The sequence below is a fragment of the Schistocerca piceifrons genome, chromosome 1, assembly GCF_021461385.2.
Source record: "Schistocerca piceifrons isolate TAMUIC-IGC-003096 chromosome 1, iqSchPice1.1, whole genome shotgun sequence".
NCBI classification, from domain to species: Eukaryota; Metazoa; Arthropoda; class Insecta; order Orthoptera; family Acrididae; genus Schistocerca; species Schistocerca piceifrons.
The window spans coordinates 159,354,788-159,377,721 of NC_060138.1; the positions used below are offsets into that span (position 1 = coordinate 159,354,788).

Here is a 22,934-nt window from a genome sequence, read left to right on the forward strand (position 1 = left end):
ACGATAAGACCACGAGAGATATTGCTGTCACTCGCCTACTTCGTTAGAGCGACAAGTCAAATAATCTGATGGTGTGTGTACTGAAGGTCTTACAGTACGTACACCACACATGGGCATACTAAAACTGCCACAGCGTCTACAAAAATGCATCAACAGAAATGGTAATTGTGTCGAAAAGTAGCTAAATGTTCAAGCTGTAAAATGAAGTGAACCATTGCAGAAATAAACAAAGCTATGTACTTATAAAAAAAATGGAAGACCTTACATTTGGGATTACCCTCGTATAACAGATATGGGTGACTGGGTACTTCGGAAACGAATGAAGGGAAATGACTGCAATGGTTTGAATGTAAATCAACATTTCCATCTGGAGAGTTTAGGAGCGACTGGTGAAGTGATCTGCTTCACGGAGAGCACAGCTAAAGCTCGCAAGTAATTTTCGTAAGAGGCGGCGCGCTGTTGTGGGGACGTGTTCATCAGCAGCCGACGCGCGATGCGCTCCTCCGCCCTCGGCTGTGAGCCGCTGTAATCCGCAGGCGACGCGTGACCCGGGCGTCAGCGGGCCGCCGATATTTGGCAGGCGGCGCGGGCGATCCCGCATATAAGGCGGGCCCGCGATGCGCCGGCATCTTAATATGTGGGCGCGCGCCCCGCGCCGCGCCAGCGCCGCACTGCACAGTGTTTCCGTAAGCCGAGCCCGGCGGCGGCGCCGGGGGCTAATCCCGGCCGACAACACGGCTGGCCGGGGGAAGCCAGAGGTCCCGGAAGGGTAGGGACCGGCGACCGGCGCTGCCAGCCGGCCGCGCCGACACTAATCCGATTGAGAGGCGGCGCGTAATAAGTCGAAGATGGGCCGGGTTAATCCCCGGCCGCCGCCAATACTGCATTAGGCGAGGCGAGGCGAGGCGGCTGGCCGCTGCCCGCTGCCCGAATAACGGCGCTCAGCGTCGCGACGCCTGCCCCGGCAGGCCCTGCTGCGTGGCCGGCCTGGGCTGCAAGTTTTAATTACATCCGCACTAATGGAGGCGACCGCGCCACTGTTACTCAAGGAAGTGGAGAGCGCCGCGCAGCGCCGTGCTGACCCTCCACACACACACACACACATACACACACTCCGGCACACACACACACCAAATCACGTGCAGGCTGCCGGCGCTGGCGAGGGATGAAGCCGGAAACTTCTGCCCCCGGCTGCTGCGAGTTTTTGTCTCTTCGCCTTTTTTCCCGGCCCCCTCCCGCGCTCGTCGCCTTGCTTTCACTCAGAGCTGCCGGGAAGTGACGTGAGGTTCTCTGCACTGCGTCGCGGCCAGCTTGAAATCCCGGCTGCAGCCCTTGGTATCTCGCCTGATGGCCTCCCTTCCCGCTGCTCGTCTGCTTCACACATACGTTCCAGTTACATTGGCTGGCTGAAAGTACAACTTGTATCACTACCATTTTTTATTCCATTCGCTGGTGGTGCGTGGGAAAAAGCTCTGATAGAGCTTCAATTGCTTCGATTTCCTCGTAGCGATCATTTCGCGAGATGTATACGGGAGGAAAATAAATCGGGGTTATGTAAACAGATGGGCCCAGTTTATTTGATGACGTATCAATTGGGTATGAGTAACATGCGCACCGGTGGAGAAAAGGGGATTTATTGCATACATAATTAAATTTTATAATGACGGTGAAAATGGTTCAAATGGCTCTGAGCACTATGGGACTTAACATCTGAGGTCATCAGTTCCCTAGAACTTAGAACTACTTAAACCTAACTAACCGAAGGACATCACACACATCCATGCCGGAGGCAGGATTCCAACCTGCCACCGAATGACGGTGACACGACTGCGATTTAATCATAAAAGATTCTGACAGCATCTCTACCGTGTCGACAGGACGCCACCTTATCTGCTGTGACGAACACGTTCACTACGTTTTCTTCGGCTGCGACAGAAAACATCAAGGAACCACTGTACTGTAGCAGCGAGTGATGCATTATCAACGACCATTCAAAAGGTTTTAGCGACAGAGCGCCTGTGTGTAGACTCTTGTACAATTTTATAACAGAAGAGCGAATAAGAATACAGGAAACACCTTTTATACGTTATGATGTAGTAAATGAGTAAGTATGGTTTATGTTATCACGTCCTTTTTATATTGAGAATTTTTTTCAGTTTCCTTAGATTAAAGACTTAATACGATTCACAATGAATGTAGCTGTTCACTGTTGTTAGAAAAATATGTATGTCACATGTTTGGTTTAAGCAATTTCAAGATTTTTCTCTTTTAAATGTTAAAATTAATTTTAGGCTGGATGTCTGGCTTATGTCTAATAAAAAATATAAAAAAAGGGGATTAGTATCGTCAGGGCGCTATTAATTGCGTAAACGACGGCTAGATTCCTCGCTCTTACAATTCGTACCATACATGAAATGTGATCGTAGTGACGAGACTGGCATTACGAGATTGAAAATTTGTGTCAGACTGGGACTGAACCCAAATTTCTCGCTTTACGCGAATGTTCGCATTATCCGCTTTGGCTGTCCGTGCGCTACCCACGGTCGGGCCCAAACTGTCATATGTCATTGTTCATGCGTCAGAACCGGCACTCGTACGCATCATGTAATTTCCCTATAGAGAGAGGACATTTAAAGTTAAAGCCCATTCCCTGTACTGGCGAGAAATTCAATTCGCACTGACTGTGTTGTTATGGAGTACTTTGCAATGTTCCTTCGTACGTGCTTGCATGTCCGAAGGAACATTGCGTAGTACTTCTTAACAAGGTAGGCACTGCAATATAGTATCGCAGTTCGTGTCATACTGTAAATAAGTCGACTACCCTGCAGAATAAGGTTTTATAATTTCTTGTTCGGAAGAAATGAGTCGGTATTTCCACAGCAGAAGGCATTCCGTCTCAATGAATGGGGAATTAAGAAAAGTATAATCCCCTCGTCGAGGCAATTTCAACAAATTGGATAATCTCAAATGAAGGTGTAAGGTGGCTATAATTTCGCACCTTACAAGAACTCATCCATATACTTTGCCGTGATCTGCAAACGCAATTAGGTATCATGTGATAGGTTATACATCATAAGATGAATATATAAAGGAGACTGACATTGTCACGTACGTCTTGTAAATTATTGTTAATGCTTATTGTATGATAGGTGACGGAGTGTCTTTATCACAAAAACGGCTTAATGAAAGATTGCCTATACTAGTAGAGGTTGGAACGCCACTGGAAATGAAACGGCAGGCAGAATTCAAGCTTCGGGTGGAAGGCCCACACAGGTGTTGGTCCTGCTTAAACACAGGAAGGAGCTAGACGGACGTCGTAGCACCTGAGCTCTGGAGCACAATAGGGTGACGGCGGGCCAGTACTGTAGTAGGGGCCGGAAGGATAACCGCATAATACCTCCGAGCCGGCCGAGGTGGCCAACCGGTCTAGGCGCTTCAGTCTGGAATCGCGCAACCGCTACGGTCGCAGGTTCGAATCCTGCCTCGGGCATGGATGTGTTTGATGTCCTTAGGTTAGTTAGGTTTAAGTAGTTCTAAGTTCTAGGAGACTGATGATCTCAGATGTTAAGTCCCATAGTGCTCAGAGCCAATACTTCCGAACGCTGAAACTCTTGGACACAGGTGAGAGGAACGAAGAAGTGGCACCTCGCAAACCACGCAGGCTGGGTTATTTCCAAGGAGTTTTACTCAGAAGCGTACCATTGCACGTGTATAGGTTTCTCCTGGCAAACCTTCCACGCTGGACGACAAAAGACTAAAATATGGTTGGTCCGTGTTCGGAAGAATCTGTAGAGAGGGGGAATATTTCGTGGTTTCGGGAATATGATTCGTTTTCAGCATTACGATGGTGGGAAGCCAGGCCTTGCTGATAAGCCAGCGCTGGAGAGACGAGGTCCTCCGTTGTGAACGCCCGTGTGTGACGGAAGCTCGATATCAGCTTTTGTTGGTACAGACGGACTTGCTGTCGTTGCTCTCAGTAGAGTTTATAGTTAGAACAGATGGGAACTGTACTGTTGCGAACCTATACGATTCTGGACTTCACCTCCGGGTTGGAAGTCGTCGTTGAGCACGCAGCGTTCAGTAGTTGAGAGCACTTCCTCTGCCTGTACTTACGTTGAGACGTTATCTGAACTTAGTCCTTGCGGTTGGGAGTTTGCGCTTCTCGTCTGTAGAACACAGAGAGGTGAAGACAGTATTAGAGTATATTAGTCAGAGGACCGCCTTCTGCCGTCCTCGTGTTTGAAAGAGTTTATTTGTGGCTGGAGTTCTTCCATCTTCGCAGACGAGTACGAAAACCATCACTTCGACGCACCGGACGCAGTACATTCGGTGATATTACATATTTCTTCGGCTTATTAGGGCTATAAAAGTTAAACAGCTCTGATCACGTTATTTTATTTCCACTGAGGTTTCACACCACCGTAGATCATCTTTCAAAATAGTGTCTTCTAGTATTTGGTACGTAGATGATGTCAGTCATTTCGCGTTATTGATATTAGACCGCGCAGTTATAATAAGGGGTAGAGTTGAGCAAATGATCAGTAATTTTACATAGGAAATGTAAACTTTGTAATATAAGAGTTTTTTTTTTAATCTACAAAAAATATATAAGCAGAAACAACGTTTAACATTTAGTAGGATTAGTTGCCTTCATCATTCATTTATGTTTAGATTGTAATTTATAGAATTAAGAGATCCTAAGATCTGCTTCAGGGGGTAGTCAGACCGGGCCAAATCATCATTTTAGCGTTTATTATTTTCCACTGCACACATTTATTTTACACTCGCGTGGAGTAGCATCTTGGGAAGGAAGCATGGACCGACCGCGTGTATCGGATGCAAGGTGAGACGATAATTTTGTTCTTATGTAACGGCCCCTACCCGACCATAACTAGTTAATCAATTAAGGTGAGATATGCATTGTTACCGCCGCAAACACATTACTGCACCGGACACGCTAACGGCACGACATTTTCCTCACGAATCCTTGCGTTTGAAGGGTTACATTGAGAAAGCTGCAAAGAAAAGTACCAGAACACCGCTTGCAACTGCCCTGAGTCTTTATTGGTTAGACGTCGTTGGGCGGTTCATTCGGGGGAGGAGACCCAACACCGAGGTCATCGGTCCCATCGGTTTAGGGAAGGAAGTCGGACGTGCCCTTTCAAAGGAACCATGCCGACATTTGCCTCAAGCGATTTAGCGAAGTCATGGGAAACCTAAATGAGGATGGTCGGACGCAGGTTTTAAACGTCGTCCTCTCGACTGCGACTCAAGTGTGCTAACCATTGCGCCTCTCTCTCGGTCCTGATTCACCGTAAAGAGCCCTGCTTACCTTCCGTCTTCTAGAGGTATCTAAATGACCGAACCGGTCTTCTTCTAATACAAAATTCGTGGCTCTGCACAAGAATCTAATCGACTATGAATAACGGAATGGCAAAAGGGGAAACCCCTACTAAATGAAAAGTCTCTAAATAGTCAGATGCCATCGTGTTTTAATGTAAAACCAAGCTTCAGAGCCAGGATGGTGTTACTACTTGAATGTAAGTTCGCAAAATCTAAGCTTCAACTATTGAACACCGTTTTAAATTCATAAAATTATTTCGACACGACGCATTTATAAACTACGTCTGTACACTTTAAGGTTTCCTATTTCCATTTGTATGCAGATTATACGTGTCCAGTTCGATCTTTTTGTATGAGCCCTCGTTCTTCTTAGGAATTTATGCAGTAAGCTTCCAGTGAGGCCCAAGGATTTTCTTGTAGTGCGTGCAACTCGTGTTTGATGAACATCTCCATAAATCTCTCATGATTGCTACAGGAATCCGTGACGCAACCAGCCGGTAGTCTATCTCTTGTGTTAATCTGACGCGGTGAATGTCCCAGGATGATGAACGATACTCAAGAACCGGACGAGAGAGAGTTCTTAAGTGGCTTTTTCTGTGTTTGAGTCGCATTTCCTCATAATTCTTCCAATGACGGTCAGCCTGGCCTCTACTTGCCACAAATAGTGTTATGTGCTCATTACAGCGCAGGCAGCTCCGATGGTTACTGCTAGGAATTTTACGATCGTAGCTCTTTCCAGTGATTTATTGCTAATAATGTAATGGATTTTCTACGCACTTATGTACAGTAGTTAATATATTTTATTTACGTGCAGGATCAACTGGAAGTCCCTAAAGGAATCGTTGATCCTCTGTAGATATTCACGAATCGACTCCAAGAACTTTCGACCTAACCCACAGAATCATGTGTGCGTTATAAACTGTAACAGTCCTATAACACCCCACGGCTGTATTCCAGAAATTGCTTCCAGATCTTGCGATTTCATACCATTAAAGACGACATATTTAATTATATGTGCTAGGAAGTCCTGAAACCATACTCGGTGAGGTCGTATTTTCCTCAACAAAGACACAATTGCATCGTATGCGTTGTTAAAACGAATGAGCGTGGCACTAACCACGTGATATTCTCTAGTTATGTCGCCCTGTAAGGAAGAAGGACATATCTAAAAAAGTTATTGACGTCGACGTTATTTAGGTAGACATGAACGGGAATATTAAGGAATCATCTCAGCACTAACGAGAGGTAGTTTTTCGGGAGCATAAATTTAAATGACATTGGTGGCAATGTAGGTTTGAGCAAGACCACCTAAAATATATCATACGACAACACAGAAACCAAGATGACGGTAGTCTTAGGCCAAGTATTTCAGCGGCATCCTAATACGAATTATTTACAAACTTCATAAATGGAAAGTGGATTGTAAATTGCGTAAGAAATGTCAAATTATTATGTATTTTTCTATATTCAAACTTAAATAAAAAGTTGCACTAAAGTAACAAATTACGTAATAAGTACTATGACGAAGTAAAATTTGGAGATGCAACTCAAAATCAAATTCAAACAACTACTACACAATACATGCAAATGGCATATTTGGACACTAATAATAATTTGCAAAATAGAAGCTACATAGCAATAATAAGTGAAGGGTGCAACTAAGGCTCAAAATTGTATTATTAAACATGCAATTAAATCTAGTCACTGTTAATATGTAACATGCTGGAAGTGGTTTGATTTTGTGTACCTGATGGATTTATTTGCTGTTCAGCTTAGCCACATTGCATTTTGTTATTTTTGTTGCAATGTCTTCATGAGTTACTCTTTTTTGTTTCACTAGTGTTCGAGAAATTTCCTTTGAAACACACTTTTCATTCAATAATAAAAATATTTGAAACCACTTTAATACTTTGATTATTGTCTTCCACAGAATGCCACATTTGCAAACATCACCGCCGGCCGAAGTGGCCATGCGGTTCTAGACGCTGCAGTCTGGAACCGCGAGACCGCTACGGTCGCAGGTTCGAATCCTGCCTCGAGCATGGATGTGTGTGATGTCCTTAGGTTAGTTAGGTTTAACTAGTTCTAAGTTATAGGGGACTTACGACCTGAGAAGTTGAGTCCCATAGTGCTCAGAGGCATTAGAACCATTTGAGCAAACACCACTGAGGTTGAAACTTCCTGGCAGATTAAAACTGTGTGCCCGACCGAGACTCGAACTCGGGACCTTTGCCTTTCTCGGGCAAGTGCTCTACCAACTGAGCTACCGAAGCACGACTCACGCCCGGTACCCACAGCTTTACTTCTGCCAGAATCTCATTCTGGAAACATTCCCCAGGCTGTGGCTAAGCCATGTCTCTGCAATATCCTTTCTTTCAGGAGTGCTAGTTCTGCAAGGTTCGCAGGAGAGCTTCTGTAAAGTTTGGAAGGTAGGAGACGAGGTACTGGCAGAAGTAAAGCTGTGGGTACCGGGCGTCAGTCGTGCTTCGGTAGCTCAGTTGGTAGAGCACTTGCCCGCGAAAGGCAAAGGTCCCGAGTTCGAGTCTCGGTCGGGCACACAATTTTAATCTGCCAGGAAGTTTCATAGCAGCGCACACTCCGCTGCAGAGTGAAAATCTCATTCTGGACCACTGAGGTTATTAATAGCATTTTCTCACAATTCCGTTCCTAAGGCAAGTACTACATCTCTTTAATTTTAAAGTTTGAGAAACTCTGATTCATATGTGCTGCTAATCAGAAATAGAAAAAGTTTATATATATTACAACACTAGGAAATCACTATAGAAGAAGGACCCTTTAATCCCCCACGATTCAGTTGGTTCAAATAGGAAAGGCGGTTCTTTGCTTTCACACTGCAACAAAGTTTCGTCCTCTGTCTGCAACATTTCTTCAGAACCTGAACATTTTCGTCTTTTTCGCAGCTTCTCAAGCACTGTTTTGCTAGTGTAGCTAGCAATACAAACAAAGACTTTCAAATCTTCATCCATCATGGAAATGTTTTCTAGTTCCTGTAGAGCAGGGTCTAATTTATCTAAATTTACTTATGTTTGGTGTTTTATGCTTAACTTACTTTTGTTCCAAAATCATTTAAACTAAATTCACCATGTTTAGTAGATCTGAGTTTTAGTAGACTTATTACTTTGAGTTTCCTCTCAGATTCCAAGATTTGCTGGACTGAAACATTATATGTGAAGCCACTTAGCCTTCTCTAAGCTCCAAATCTTGCTTCTAAAGCATCAGTGTGTAATTTTGCAGTAAGAATGTAGGATCAGTTGTATGTATTAAAAATATACCTGCATAACTGAACTGTTGTTAGAAGTGTGTGAGAGAAAGCAGTATATGTTTCATTGGTTGGTTTTCTATGAGTAGGCAATGCACGCCAGATGTCAACATATGTTTTCAAATTTTCAAGAAACAGAAGTGTGATGTGTATTTTCCTTTCATGGGATGCTGCACATTAGAAACTGTCCACCATTGAATGGTTAATTTTAAAAACTGAATAGTGCCATCAGAAATCTCAGTCCCTTGACTTTTCAAAATTTCTAGTGCTGCCTCATTTTTAGAACCAAAAACACTGAGAGCAAGGATAACTTTTTGTCTCTCAATAGAAGTTGGATATAATGCCTTTCTCACTAGCTTTGGGGCAAGTTTCAACAGTTTATTTTTCTCAGAATGAAACAGGTTCCTCAAATCTGAAAATTTTGCTTCACTGACATTATATTCCCATGCAGCATTACCTTCATCACTGTGTAGAAAGGAACTGATGAAAGCAAATGTATCCTTAATATTTGGCATTATGAATGATTCATTTTTTTTCCATTCAACCAGTTGTTTCTCATACACTCAAGCAAGTGCACACTGTCAAAGAGAAGAAAGAGAAATTTGGATGGGGCGATTGGATTTGTAATACATGGCTGTAAAGTGCCACCACATATAAGCTGATACATTTTCCTGTTATTGCTATGATTATCTGTTACAAGACATATTATATCAAATCCAAGCTCATGCACTATCTTTAATACATCAATTGTCATTTTCACTAGTGTATCAGAATTAACATTTTTTTACAGGAAAGAGAGTTATTTCTTCTTTATAATCAGAATGTAAAGATGATGCCGCGAGAATCCGCATTGTACCTGCCGGCCGAAGTGGCCGTGCGGTTCTGGGCGCTGCAGTCTGGAACCGCGAGACCGCTACGGTCGCAGGTTCGAATCCTGCCTCGGGCATGGATGTGTGTGATGTCCTTAGGTTAGTTAGGTTTAACTAGTTCTAAGGTCTAGGGGACTAATGACCTCAGAAGTTGAGACCCATAGTGCTCAGAGACATTTGAAACATTTTTTTGCATTGTACCTGCTGTTATAGTATCTGAAGTATTCTAAACACTAAGTATCTTTCCTGCCTTATAAGAGAATTTTGAGTTAATATAAGCTTTATCTAGCATCACTGAAATTACCTTGTCATTTATCTGAAGAAATTTATTTTTTTACCTCAGAAAAGCTATCTGTGATGGACGAATACAAGGTTTATTTGTACCTATTTTGCATGGAAACTGCCTTAAATAGACATGATGAGATAATGTTAACACATCTGTTTTTCTCAATTTATGGTAGACACCAGGAAATGAAAAGCAAATGGTTGCTGTCCATATAAAAAGCTCAGGAGAGTATCTACTTTGTTATTCCAAGTTCTAATTTCTCCAAAACAAATTCTATTTTAGGGGCTATTTCATCATCAAAATCACTACCAGCTTTCAGTGCTTGTTTGACAACATTGACTAATATTATAATCTTGTTAATGGTACCAATAGAGCTATCTGTGAAACCATTTAGGTGACACATCAGATTGTCAAATTTTGTTCATTTGTCGCATTTAAAGTTCTCTTACTTCCCAGACTGTAATATCTATTTCAAGGTTTCTGTAGGCAAACACACATTTTTGTGAAACACTTTTACTTCCAAGGAACTTGATATCTTGAAGCACACTTGCCGGCCGAAGTGGCCGAACGGTTAAAGGCGCTACAGTCTGGAACCGCACGACCGCTCCGGTCGCAGGTTCGAATCCTGCCTCGGGCATGGGTGTGTGTGATGTCCTTAGCTTAGTTAGGTTTAAGAAGTTCTAAGTTCTAGGGGACTTATGACCACAGCAGTTGAGTCCCATAGTGCTCAGAGCCATTTGAACCATTTGAAGCACACTTGAACTAATGGCACATCATTGACTGAATCATCCTTTAATTTATTAAAAGACACATAGTCATCTTTTACTAAAAGTGTAAATGGATAAACATTCCTTTTCTGCACTTCGCTTTTAAAATGCTGAAAATCAGGTATATTGTCATTTTCGCACCAATTACTGAAACTACATTCACCATGTTCCAGTAGCTGTTGAACACGATCCTCAGGATTCTTCCTTTCCTTAAGAGCTGGTACTGTGTGATAAGAAGCTTGATTAGGAAAGATAGTTGGAATTGCATCATTTGTCTCTCCCCAGAACACATTTTGAAGCGTTCGTGTTGTTTAGTCTTCAAAAAGTAATTTTTGCTGTGTACGAGGGTCTTTAATAAGTAAAGTCTCACTTTCTTTTCTCAGAACATATTTATTGTTAAGTCACTATTTGGTGACAATATACATTAACACGTCTTGTCTATGTCCTGTTTTTCTACGTGGGCTTCATCATGTTCTATGGTCGTACGCCAACTTTGTGGTAGGGCGTGTATTCCCTGCTGGTAAAAGTTCTTGTCCTGTAGGCGTAATCATGTTTCCACTGAATGACTGACGCTCTCGTTACCTTCAAAATGTGTTCCCCGTAGAGAATGTTTAAGTGGCCCAAAGAGATGGAAGTTCGAGGACGCCAGGTCTCCACTATAATATGGATAAGGCAATTATGTCCAACCCAATTTGGCGCTGTGTTCCCGAGTTCTCACACTTGTGTGTGGGCGTGCATTATCGTGTTGTAGCAAGATTTGTGCTGGATTCTTGTCCGATCTAAGAGGCCGGAAACGTTTCTTGAGTTTGTTCAGAGCCTTCACGTATGCCTCTGAATTGGTGGTTGACACTCTTGGCATCACATCCACTCAAATCACGACATCGCAATCCCAGAAGGCTATCACCATAGGTTTTCGGATAGAGGTGGCTGTCTTGAATTTCTTCTTTTGTGGTGAATGAGGATGATGCCAATGTATGGACTGCCTTTTTGTTTCCAACGCAAAGTGATGCAGCCAGCTTTCGTCCTTCTTAACGATCCGTGACAAAAAGGCCTCCCCGTCGGTCTAAAAACGTACCAAAAATTAAGATGAAATGGCCTTTCTTTTACCATTCGTGGAACCAGTCGTGAGCACCTCTTTCAATATCCGAAAGTCTCGATCATTGCAGACGCTTTCCAAATGCTGTCCGACAACTGTAGAGAATTGTGGAGTTCTGATCCGCAGGTCGGCACGAATAATGGCATCCCACGATTCAGCATGCCTGGAGCAGCTGCTGTCACAGAACGTTCCGAGCGTGGCTGATCGTGGAGCTCTGTTTCTGCATGTACAAAGGCTGTAACTTTCTTTACACATCGCCCAACTGTACTCCTATCAACTGCAGCATCACCAAACACTGCACACAAACGTTTATGGACGTTCACCACTGTTTCTTCTTCTGCACACAAGCAGCACGCTGCTTGTAACGCTAATTGTATGTAGACGCCATTTTGACGCTGTACTATGGCTTTGTCATCTGCCAGAACGGTTCGAAACTTTACCGGCGCACAGAACAAACATCAAATGTGAAGCAGCAACAATGACATTTGGCTATGAATATTAATGGCTTTCTTTAAAAAAAATGTGGGGCATTACTTATTGAAGACTCTCGTAACACAGGTATATGCACTGGAACCCAATTGTCGTCGGAAGGAAAGTGATAGGAGTTTCTCGGTGGCTAAGGAAGCGTATATGGTGCATCTGTCTCGGTATAGTTATGCCAGGTATGGTCTCCTAGCGCACCGCACTCAAATGTGTAGCAATCTGACTCACAGTAGACTAGAGGTGCACCAAACGGTTATTTCGGGTATCAGTTACCGCAGTTACGGATATTTCTATGTACCAATTACTTTTAACATTGGTTTATAACTGCCAGTTATTTTTCCACTGAATTCCCCAGACGGGGGTACCGTTAAAACTGGGCGCCCGCGAAACGCGAGCTGCTAGATTTCGACTCAGCTAGCGTATGCGCTAACTCAGACTCAAAATAATTTCTCTCCGATGTATTTCTTATGGGCGCTACTTTAACTTTGTCACTTAATTCCTAGCAGTCCGGTCTATTAAGGTAGCCAGGTGACTGTGCCTCGTTCTGCATCACGGTTCTGTGATGCCACAGCCAATTTTGAAACTCTTTTGTTAATTAACATTTCTCCGTTACTTTTATTTTATTGCGGTCCTATCTGTGAAAAGTACGTAGAGATATTTGCCTTTTTGTATGTGGTTTTGTAGTAGTGCATGTTGATTTCGGCGCACGGTTCAAAGCCAACAGCACTTGTGGCTGCATGTTGATCACGTTAAGGTCTGTGACAATCCAGTTATTCGTAAACTTTGTTGGGCTATGTCACGGCCTGCATTTCTTTCCGTAGAAGTACGAAAATACTTGTTTCACTCAAATATCTGGCCTCTCTGTAAATAACATTAAGTGCTGCGACCTTCTGGAGTCAGAGACACTGTTATCAACTTCCAATTTTCCTGTAGTGGTAACCTGTAACGCCCAGAGAAAAAGAACTGTGAGCGAAAGTAACTACCACGGAATTTTTTTTTCTCTATTGGGTTTCGATCCCCCCCAGGGTGGGGGGCGGGGGAAGCGAGCTGGCAGCAGCACAATACCCCACCCTGAAGCCTACAGAAAAGTTAAAAAACAGAATTAGGAAATATAACAATAAAAGCAGGCGATAAATGGAGACAGTTAAAAACTGAAACAACGCGAGAAATGTGTGAAGAAAATATCAGAACAAAAGGTCTGTACTGCTGATTAAAACACATAGTATCTAGACAGAAACAATTAAAAAACACGGCGACAGTCTGGTTTCCGTTCGCAACAGTTAAAAACACACCTAGCGACAGTATGTTGGGTAGTCGCAACATTGACAGGGGATGCATAACACTGAACACTCACTTAAAACAGCACTATGCACTATACAGGTGACGCATTGGCAAATGGGGGCAGGGGGAGGACCCGGACTGATGAGGGGGGAAAAGGGGGGAGGAAAGGAAAAGAAGAAAGGGGTGGAGCCGATGGAGGGAGAACACATAGAAAAAGAGGGGGGCATGGCGGAGGCGAGAAGGAGTGGGAAAGGCAGTGGAGGGGAAAGCAAAAGGACTTAGGGGAGAGAAGGGAGTCAGAGAGAAGGTGGGTATGGAAAAAGATGGAAGAGGGTGAGAGGGAGCCTGGGAAAAGGACAGAAGGAGGGAGGGGGGTGTGAGGATCAGAGTTGATAGGAGGGATAAATGGAGGGAGAGAGGGCATCATCCGAGAGGGGGAGCTAATGAAAGTCACCTTGGGAAAGGAGATGAAGGCTGTAGAGATGGAGGTTGGGGGGTCTCAACAGTGAAGGCATGGCAGAGGGCGGGGGTTGGAGAGGAGAGGAGAAACCAGGGGATGAGAGGGATCAAGTCGGCGGGAGGTATAGAGGAAGCGGATATGTTCTAGAAAAAGGAGCAGATGGGGAAAAGGAATCAGGTCATACAGGATCCGTGTGGGGGACAGGAGGCATATATGGAAGACGAGGTAGAGTGCATGGCGCTCGAGGATTTGGAGGGACATAGAATCTGGTGGGTGGGGGGTAGGGGGGGCGGATACCCAGGCGGGACTGGCATAACAGAGGATGGGTACCACACGGGAAAATAGCTTACAGGTGTATTCATCTACTGATGTTTATTTCCGTGGGGCATGAACCGCTTATGAACACACTATATAATTAGGACGCACGAAATACACACTTTAATCAACAGATCGTGCGCAGTCTGACAGTTATTTCCACGAACTGTAGAATTGGCCCCTACATCATCGATACGAAGATGGTTGGTCCCTCTCCTCTGTTCATGTATACTTGGTCAGATCTCAGATTATGCGAAAGCATAGTACGCAGTTTCGTAAACAGATGGCGATACGCACAATCGACAGTTATTAAAATGACTGCCAGTAGCATATGAATTGTAATTACAGTAACTGCTACTTCACAGTAAACGATTATTTCAATCAATTGCTTTTTTCCCCAGCTCTTCACTAAATTGTCTCTGCAGAAGCTACGTCACCCCTGGTTGCCAAACTGTCCTATTCCTATGCAGTGGTTTACACCTGTGGAACCAGTGTCTTTGCAATATTCACCTGCAATACCCGACTTGTTGCATAAATTTAGATAAGCTAAAACTTGTTGTTGTTGTTGTTGTACTTCACCAATACTACGGTTCTTTAGTATTGGTACAGTACATAAATGACGCAGTAAATGGTGTATTGTTGGTCGTGTTCGTAGTGAAATATAGTGTTTGTAAGAGATAAACTTGAAGCCGACGATGTCTTTTTGTTCTTTTGTTTTTCTAGTTGCTCGTTTTGCATATAATTAGATCCACGCGTAATTAAGAGTTAGTTGTGTATTATGTACCCTTAATGGATAAAAATTGTATTTTATAAGTAATAAAAAATTTGTTGGTCGTTTAACTTCTGAGTTTTTATGTAACCAAATGAATTACTTTCGATGTAAGTATAGTTTACATGCACAAATAATTTTGTACTCAAAGGGACGTTCTTCATCATGATCTAAGGCAACAATTTCCTGTTGTTAACGATTATTGCGAAAGTTGTTTATTAACAACAGAGACGTGATTTACATAAAACTTCCTGGAAGATTAAAACTATGTGCAAGACTGAGACTCATATTCAGGGAAGGTGCCTTTCGTCGGTGTGTGCCCTACCAACTGATTTACCCAAGCACGACTCATGAACTGTCCTCACAGTTTCAGTTACACCAGTAGCTCGTCTACTGCCTTCCAGACTTCTCAGAAGTTCTCCTGTGAACCTTGCAGGAAGTTTCATGTAGACGCACACTCCGCTGCAGAGCGAAAATTTCATTTGTTAAGCATCCACAGGGCTGTGGCTAAGGCAAATCTCCGCAATATCCTTTCTTCCAGGAGTGCTAATCTTGAAAGGTTCCCAGGACGACTCCCGTGGAGTAAGAAGGTAGGAGACAAGGTGCTGTCGGAAGTGGAGCTGTGAGGAGGAGTCCTCTGTCGGGTTTGGGTAGCTCAACTCGTGGAACACTTACCTGCAAAAGACAAAGGCTCCAATCTCGATTCGAGTTTTAAAGTACTAGCAAGTTTCATATCAGCGAACACTCCGCTGCAGAGTGTAAATTTTATTCTGGATGGTTTATATAATTTCGACGAAGTATTGATGCGATGCTTGATATGTTTTTGTTTCGTCTTTTTTTATTTTACCTTTCTTTTAGGAAATTGCGGTTTCAGCCATTGTAAGATACATCTGTATTGTTTTCTATATTTTTACTATAACATGCCTCTGTGGCATGTTACAGTTCAACGAGTTTCGAATAAAATCTAAATTTAACATTGGCAACTGCAATTTTGTAAATATTGTTTATTTTTAGGTAACAGCTCAGGAGGATAACTGTGTATAACGATAAAGTACATAGGTTACGTGGCCGTTTAGGGTATGACATCACTCAGTTTCTAGACGGTCCACTGCTCCAAGTTTCTAGGGGAATCTAGTAATATACTGATCGCATACGTCAAAAAACGCTCGTTATTACGTAACGCCCGACAGGTATGCAACACACCTAACATACAAGTAACGAGAGTACGAACTTAAAGGATCAGAGCTTCTAGGAAAAATACCGCATTCTACGCTTCATTATCATAGTCTACGGTAGTTTCACAACACTAGTAAGAGCGCATGAATATTGCACTGATTATATTATAGAGGGTGGTCCACTGATCGTGACCGGGCCATCTATCTCACGAAATAAGCGTCAAACGAAAAAACTACAAAGAACGAAACTTGTCTAGCTTGAAGGGGGAAACCAGATGGCGCTATGGTTGGCCCGCTAGATGGCGCTGCCATAGGTCAAACGGGCATCAACTGCGTTTTTTACAATAGGAACCCCCATTTTTTATTATATATTCGTGTAGTACCTAAAGAAATATGAATGTTTTAGTTGGATCACTTTTTTCGCTTTGTGATAGATGGCGCTGTAATAGTCTTAACATATGGCTCACAATTTTAGACGAACAGTTGGTAACAGATAGGTTTTTTAAATTAAAATAGAGAAAGTAGATGCGTTTGAACATTTTATTTCGGTTGTTCCAATGTGATACATGTACCTTTGTGAACTTATCATTTCTGAGAACGCATGCTGTTACAGCATGATTACCTGTAAATACCAAATTAATGCAATAAATGCTCAAAATGATGTCCGCCAACCTCAATGCGTTTGGCAATATGTGTAACGATATTCCTCTCAACACCGATGTTTTTGAGATTCCCGAATCTCGCGCAATTTGCTGCTGATGTGCGGATTAGCCTTGACAGCAGCTAAAACACCTACTTGGGCATCATCATTTGTTGCAGGTCGTGGTTGACGTTTCACATGTGGCTGAACACTTCCTTTTTCTTGAAATAACGTAACTATCCGGGGAACGGTCCGGACACTTGGATGATGTCGTCCAGGATACCGAGCAGCATACATAGCACACGACCGTTGGGGATTTTGATCACAATAGCCATACATCAACACGATGTCGACCTTTTCCGCAATTGGTAAACGATCCTTTTTAACACGGGTAATGTATCACGAAGCAAATACCGTCTGCACTGGCGGAATGTTACGTGATACGTCGTACTTATACGTTTGTGACTATTACAGCGGCATCTATCACAAAGCGAAAAAAGTGGTCGAACAAAATATTCATATTTCCTTACGCACTACACGAATATGTAATAAAAAATGGGGGTTCATATTTAAAGAAACGCAGTTGATATCCGATTGACCTATGGCAGCGCCATCTAGCGGGCCAACCATAGTGGCATCTGGTTTCCCCCTTCAAGCTAGACAAGTTTCGTTCTTTGTAGTTTTTTCGTTTGATGCTTATTTCGTGAGATATTTGGCTCGGTCACTATCAATAGACCACCCTGTTTATTATCATCCGACGGTCTGGCAACGTGCTGCTACATTCACTGTAGAGGTGTGTGCAGCAGACTGCTCAGTTACCGGCCTTCAAATGGAAAGGAGTTTCCCGTGCTTCTTGGCAGCTCATAGTTTCCAGACGAGAGCCCCGAGCCTGAAACGGCCGGCGGAGGCTCCTGAGCCTGTGACTAGGCCGGCCCCCGGCCTGGCCGCCGTGGCGCGTCTTGGCGCTGCTGCGTCGTTATTGGTCCCCGCGGCGGCAGTTTAGCGCGCCACGGCCGGTCGCGGTAATTATTCCTGGGAGTCATCCGTCTGCGTTAAGGAGGCCCCGAGGCTGCGTCCGGGGCGTCATTGCGCGTTTTAATATTGCAGCCGGTCACGGGCAGGGCCACGCCGCGCCGCGGCCGCCCTCTTATTTTAGTATTCATTAGCCGGGGTGCCGCGGGCCGCAACTGAGCCGCGGGCTCCTTCTCCCCGCCTTGCCGCAGCGGAATCACGCAGCTTGTTAAGACTCGCCGAGCCCGCACCACTGCGCCGCCAGGCTGCGCGAACCAGACCTGCGACAAGCACCTTAATTAATTGGACTGGTTTCTGTTCGTACACGCTTTATAAATACGTACGTTGCCTAGCCGAGGAAAGTCTAATGCCCTAGCACATAGTTAGAGGGTAAGCAAAAAGGTGTCTCCACTTCAGTTCTACATCTACATTTATACTCCGCAAGTCACCCAACTGTGTGTGGCGGACGGCACTTTACGTGCCACTGTCATTACCTCCCTTTGCTGTTCCAGTCGCGTATGGTCCGCGAGAAGTACCTGCCGGAAAGCATCCGTGCGCGTTCGAATCTCTCTAATTTTACATTCGTGATCTCCTCGGGAGGTATAAGTAGGGGGAACCAATATATTCGATACCTCATCCAGAAACGCACCCTCTCGAAACCTGGACAGCAAGCTACACAGCGATGCAGATCGCCTCTCTTGCAGAGTCTGCCACTTGAGTTTAATAAACATCTCCGTAACGCTATCACGCTTACCAAATAACTCTGTGACGAAACGTGCCGCTCTTCTTTGGATCTTCTCTATCGCCTCTGTCAACCCGACGTGGTACGGATCCCACACTGATGAGCAATACTCAAGTATAGGTAGAACGAGTGTTTTGTAAGCCACGTCCTTTGTTGATGGACAACATTTTCTAAGGACTCTCCCAATGAATCTCAACCTGGCACCCGCCTTACAATTAATTTTGTATGATCACTCCACTTCAAATCGTTCCGTACGCGAACTCTCAGATATTTTACAGAAGTAACAGCTACCAGTGTTTGTTCTGCTATCATATAATCATACAGTAAAGGACCCTTATTTCTATGTATTCGCAGTACATTACATTTGTCTATGTTAAGGGTCAGTTGCCACTCCCTGCACCAAGTGCCTATCCACTGCAGATCTTCCTGCATTGCGCTGCAATTTTCTAATGCTGCCGCTTCTCGGTATACTACAGCATCATCCACGAAAAGCCGCATGGAACTTCCGACACTATCTACTAGGTCATTTATATATATTGTGAAAAGCAATGGTCCCATAACACTCCCCTGTGGCACGCCAGAGGGTACTTTAACGCCTGTAGACGTCTCTCCATTGAGAACAAATTGCTGTGTTCTGTTTGCTAGAAACTCTTCAATCCAGCCACACAGCTGGTCTGATATTCCGTAAGCTCTTACTTTATCAGGCGACAGTGCGGAACTGTATCGAACGCCTTCTGGAAATCAAGGAAAATGGCGTCTACCTGGGAGCCTGTATCTAATATTTTCTGGGTCTCATGAACAAATAAAGCGAGTTGGGTCTCACACGATCGCTGTTTTCGTAATTCGTTCTACGCAGACCGAAAAACATCGCAGCACTAAGGAGTTACGCGACATAAACGAAAGTTAGGCGTGTTTTTACATCTCAAATAAGATGTCTATTCAAATTTCGCGCCATATAAGAGTGTATATCAGGTTTACTTTAAAAACACGATGCATCGTTCGTGACATTAGACGTGGTGTGTTGATATTGTTTAAGAATGACATTACGGTGACTGAAATGCCATTCGATTATAAACACCTAATTGAGTTTGAATGAGGTCGTGTAACAGGACTATTGGGCGCTGGATGCAGCTTGTGCGATATTCCAGAAAGACTTTGCAGGACTGTAGTTATTTTACATGACTGCTGGCAGTAGGGGTCACGGGTATGTACGGTCGCAAGAAGACCGGGCTCCAGACGATCACGTGGGATTACCGAGAGGGAAGAGCGTCGTGTTCGGCGTATACCTCTGGCCCACCGTACTGCATCTGCAGCAGCAATTTGAGCAGCTGTGGACTCCACAATGATACAACGGATACAGATCGATCACTTCAAGGGAAGCCCATAGCCAGACACTGTAACGTGCATTCCATTGACTCCAAACCTCCCCCCGTCGGAGGTTCGAGTCCTCCCTTGAGCACGGGTGTGTGTGTTGTCCTTATTGCAAGTTAGTATCCGTAAGCCTAGGGACCAATGATCTTAGCAGTTTGGTCCCATATAATTTACCACAAATTTCCAATTTGCCCCCAAACCATCGTCAATCGCTAACCCATTGCTGTCAAGCGACAACTCATTCCAGGGCAGTGTAGAGGTCTGTTGTGATGAAAGCTGATTCTGCCTAGGTGTCAGTGATAACATATGTTGACATGCAAAAAATTGGTTCAAATGGCTCTGAGCACTATGGGACTCAACATCTGTGGTCATCAGTCCCCTAGAACTTAGAACTACGTAAACCTAACCAACCTAAGGACATCACACACATCCATGCCCGAGGCAGGATTCGAACCTGCGACCGTAGCAGTCCCGCGGTTCCGGACTGAGCGCCTAGAACCGCTAGACCACCGCGGCCGGCCGTTGACATGCAACCAACCAGTCTGCGGCCTAGACGCACTGGACTTACACCTGGGGTTATGGTCTGACGTGCAATTTCGTATGACAGCAGGAGCATTGTTGTGGTTATCCCACGCTCCCTGTCTGCAAATTTTTACGTCAATCTGCTGATTCGACCTGTTTTTCCGCCATTCATGAAAACCAATCAAGGGGGTGTTTATAACAGGATAGCGCTCTCCCACATACCACGTATGTAACAGAACATGCTCTACAGATTGTCGACACGTTGCCGTGGCCTGTTAAGTCACCAGACCTGTCTCCAATCGAGCACATATTGGACATCGTCGGCGACAACTCTAGCATCATCATAAACAGCATTAACCGTCCCTGTACTGACCGGCCGAGTGCGGCGGGTATGGAGCTCCATCCCACACACTGACTCCTGCACATGTCCATCAAAATTCATATACGTTTTGTATGCATGCATTCAACATTCTGACTGATTCATGGGTTATTAATGTAGCATCATTAAACATTTGCAATAGATCTCGAGCTTAAATTATTCTATGATCTTGCAATATTAATCACTAAAATATGTTACTTACACAAATGACAGTGTTATAAAAAGTATGGATTGTTACTCACAATATAGCGTAGACGTTGAGTCGCAGATACACACAGTAAAAAGAATGTCAAACAAGTAAGCTTTCAGCCAAAAAGGTCTTCTTCCGAATCAAACAACATACACACAAACACTGGTACACAAATGCAACTCACACACGACATGACTACTGTCTCTGTCTGTCGAGACTAATAATTCTCATTATTCCGTATCTGACTATCCATTATTTTATTTCACCTACACAAATCTAGTTTGTAGCTTTTAATACTCTGGCCGGCCGGTGTAGCCGTGCGGTTCTAGGCGCTTCAGTTTGGAACCGCGTGACCGCTACGGTCGCAGGTTTGAATCCTGTCTCGGGCATGGATGTGTGTGATGTCCTTAGGTTAGTTAGGTTTAAGTAGTTCTAAGTTCTAGGGGACTGATGACTTCAGATGTTGAGTCCCATAGTGCTCAGAGCCATTTGAACCATTTTAATACTCTACGTTAATTATCTTTCTGCGTCACGATTTTTTACGCCAGTGTAATTACCTTCAGATTGGCGTACAGTATGCTAGCTCTCGCCCTCGCCAGCTGGAGGAGTGCGCCGTTCTCTTCGCTTGTGACAGGTGTCATCTCTCTCTCACAGTGATTAGTTCTGCGCTCTTTCAGTGTAAACACAACTGCCGGACTCTCCGTTTGCACCAATGAAGGACGTTGGCGTTTTTACGTTTGAAGGTGTTGTTTCACCATGTCGAAGCGTTTACATGTGGAATGAACTATATAAAAACTGATAGATTATCGTGAAAGATGAGAGCAGAGAAGGATGTCCAGTCACAGCCGCTAATGATTCCAACTTTGTGCAGATCCATGTTGAATAACCGACGGGTCACTGTTGAGAAAGTGGCAAACCAAATACACGTTAGTCATGGGTCTGGGTTTCACGTCATGCCTAATAGACTCAGCTTTCGTAAACCTTTGCGAGATGGGTCCCAAAACACTCCAGTGAAGAGCACAGCAGCAATCGTGAGAGAATCTGCCGTGCAAATGAATTTGATATGATTTTGAAGTTAACCACCACTGGGTGTGAAACCTGAGTCCAACATTTTGAACCACGTATCAGTTGCCACAGCGTGGAATGTAATATACTGGATCCCTCGCCAGTGAATCTCATAAAAATTTGAGTCACCGGCAGAAGTTGCAAAACCATCAACAACAGCACTTGCCACACAAGCTACGGCAATTAGTCCGTCACTTACTGCACTACAGACGGCAGCTACACCAACCACGGAATCCACATTCACGTCTATTGCGGAAAATAATGGAGGTAAGGATTCATAATGTGACACTTACAGCAGCATTTTCGGACATTCTATAGACACATGCATTTTCGGAGATCGTATCTCTTGTCAAGGAGAGAACCATAAACGTAAAATGTAGCCCAAATAACCAACTTCTGGAAATTTTTGACACTCATATCAACGTGGAGCAACACCGTGCTTTACAGGTAGACTCGGATTTGATTTCCCCAACAGAGGAAGAAACAGTGGCCGTTTCCATTTGGCTTTGTCCACCAGAATCCTACTGACGTGTCATGGTTGTCTGTTTCAGTCCCGGATAGTAACTTCACGGTGAGGTTTTGAAACTTCAAGATCTCACGTTGAGGGAGATACTTGCAATTGTGTAAGGACAAAAATTGCTATAGCCGACAAATCAACACGAAGAGATATGTGGTGTAGTAGATGTACGTTCGTGGTACAACAGTACATGCATTTGGTGGCATTGCTGTTATAAATACCATAGCAGGTGCCAGTCTCGTTCAGCAACGCTTTAACTTTGTTGTCCACCTCAGACCACTACACATCGACACATACATTCCACCGTCGCAGACCACGACACAACTCACATTGTCTGCACATAGATCAGTTCTGAGTAAACTTCACAGGGTCA

General features: G+C 44.1%; 1 protein-coding gene and 1 non-coding gene across 2 annotated transcripts in view; both read right to left on the reverse strand.

The window, feature by feature from the left end:
• Nucleotides 1–376: 376 nt before the first annotated feature.
• The window catches only part of LOC124794300 (translation initiation factor IF-2-like), a 148,136-nt gene continuing 125,578 nt past the window's right edge, over nucleotides 377–22,934 (reverse strand). Inside the window, exons 5-6 of the mRNA XM_047258088.1 lie at nucleotides 1,132–1,371; nucleotides 377–811 (exon numbers count right to left, since the gene is read on the reverse strand). Of these exons, the coding sequence (XP_047114044.1) occupies nucleotides 377–811; nucleotides 1,132–1,371 (675 nt within the window). The remainder of the gene's footprint in view (nucleotides 812–1,131; nucleotides 1,372–22,934) is intronic.
• Nucleotides 7,543–7,617, reverse strand: Trnas-aga. Its single transcript has one exon. It is a non-coding gene; the product is annotated as a tRNA-Ser (tRNA).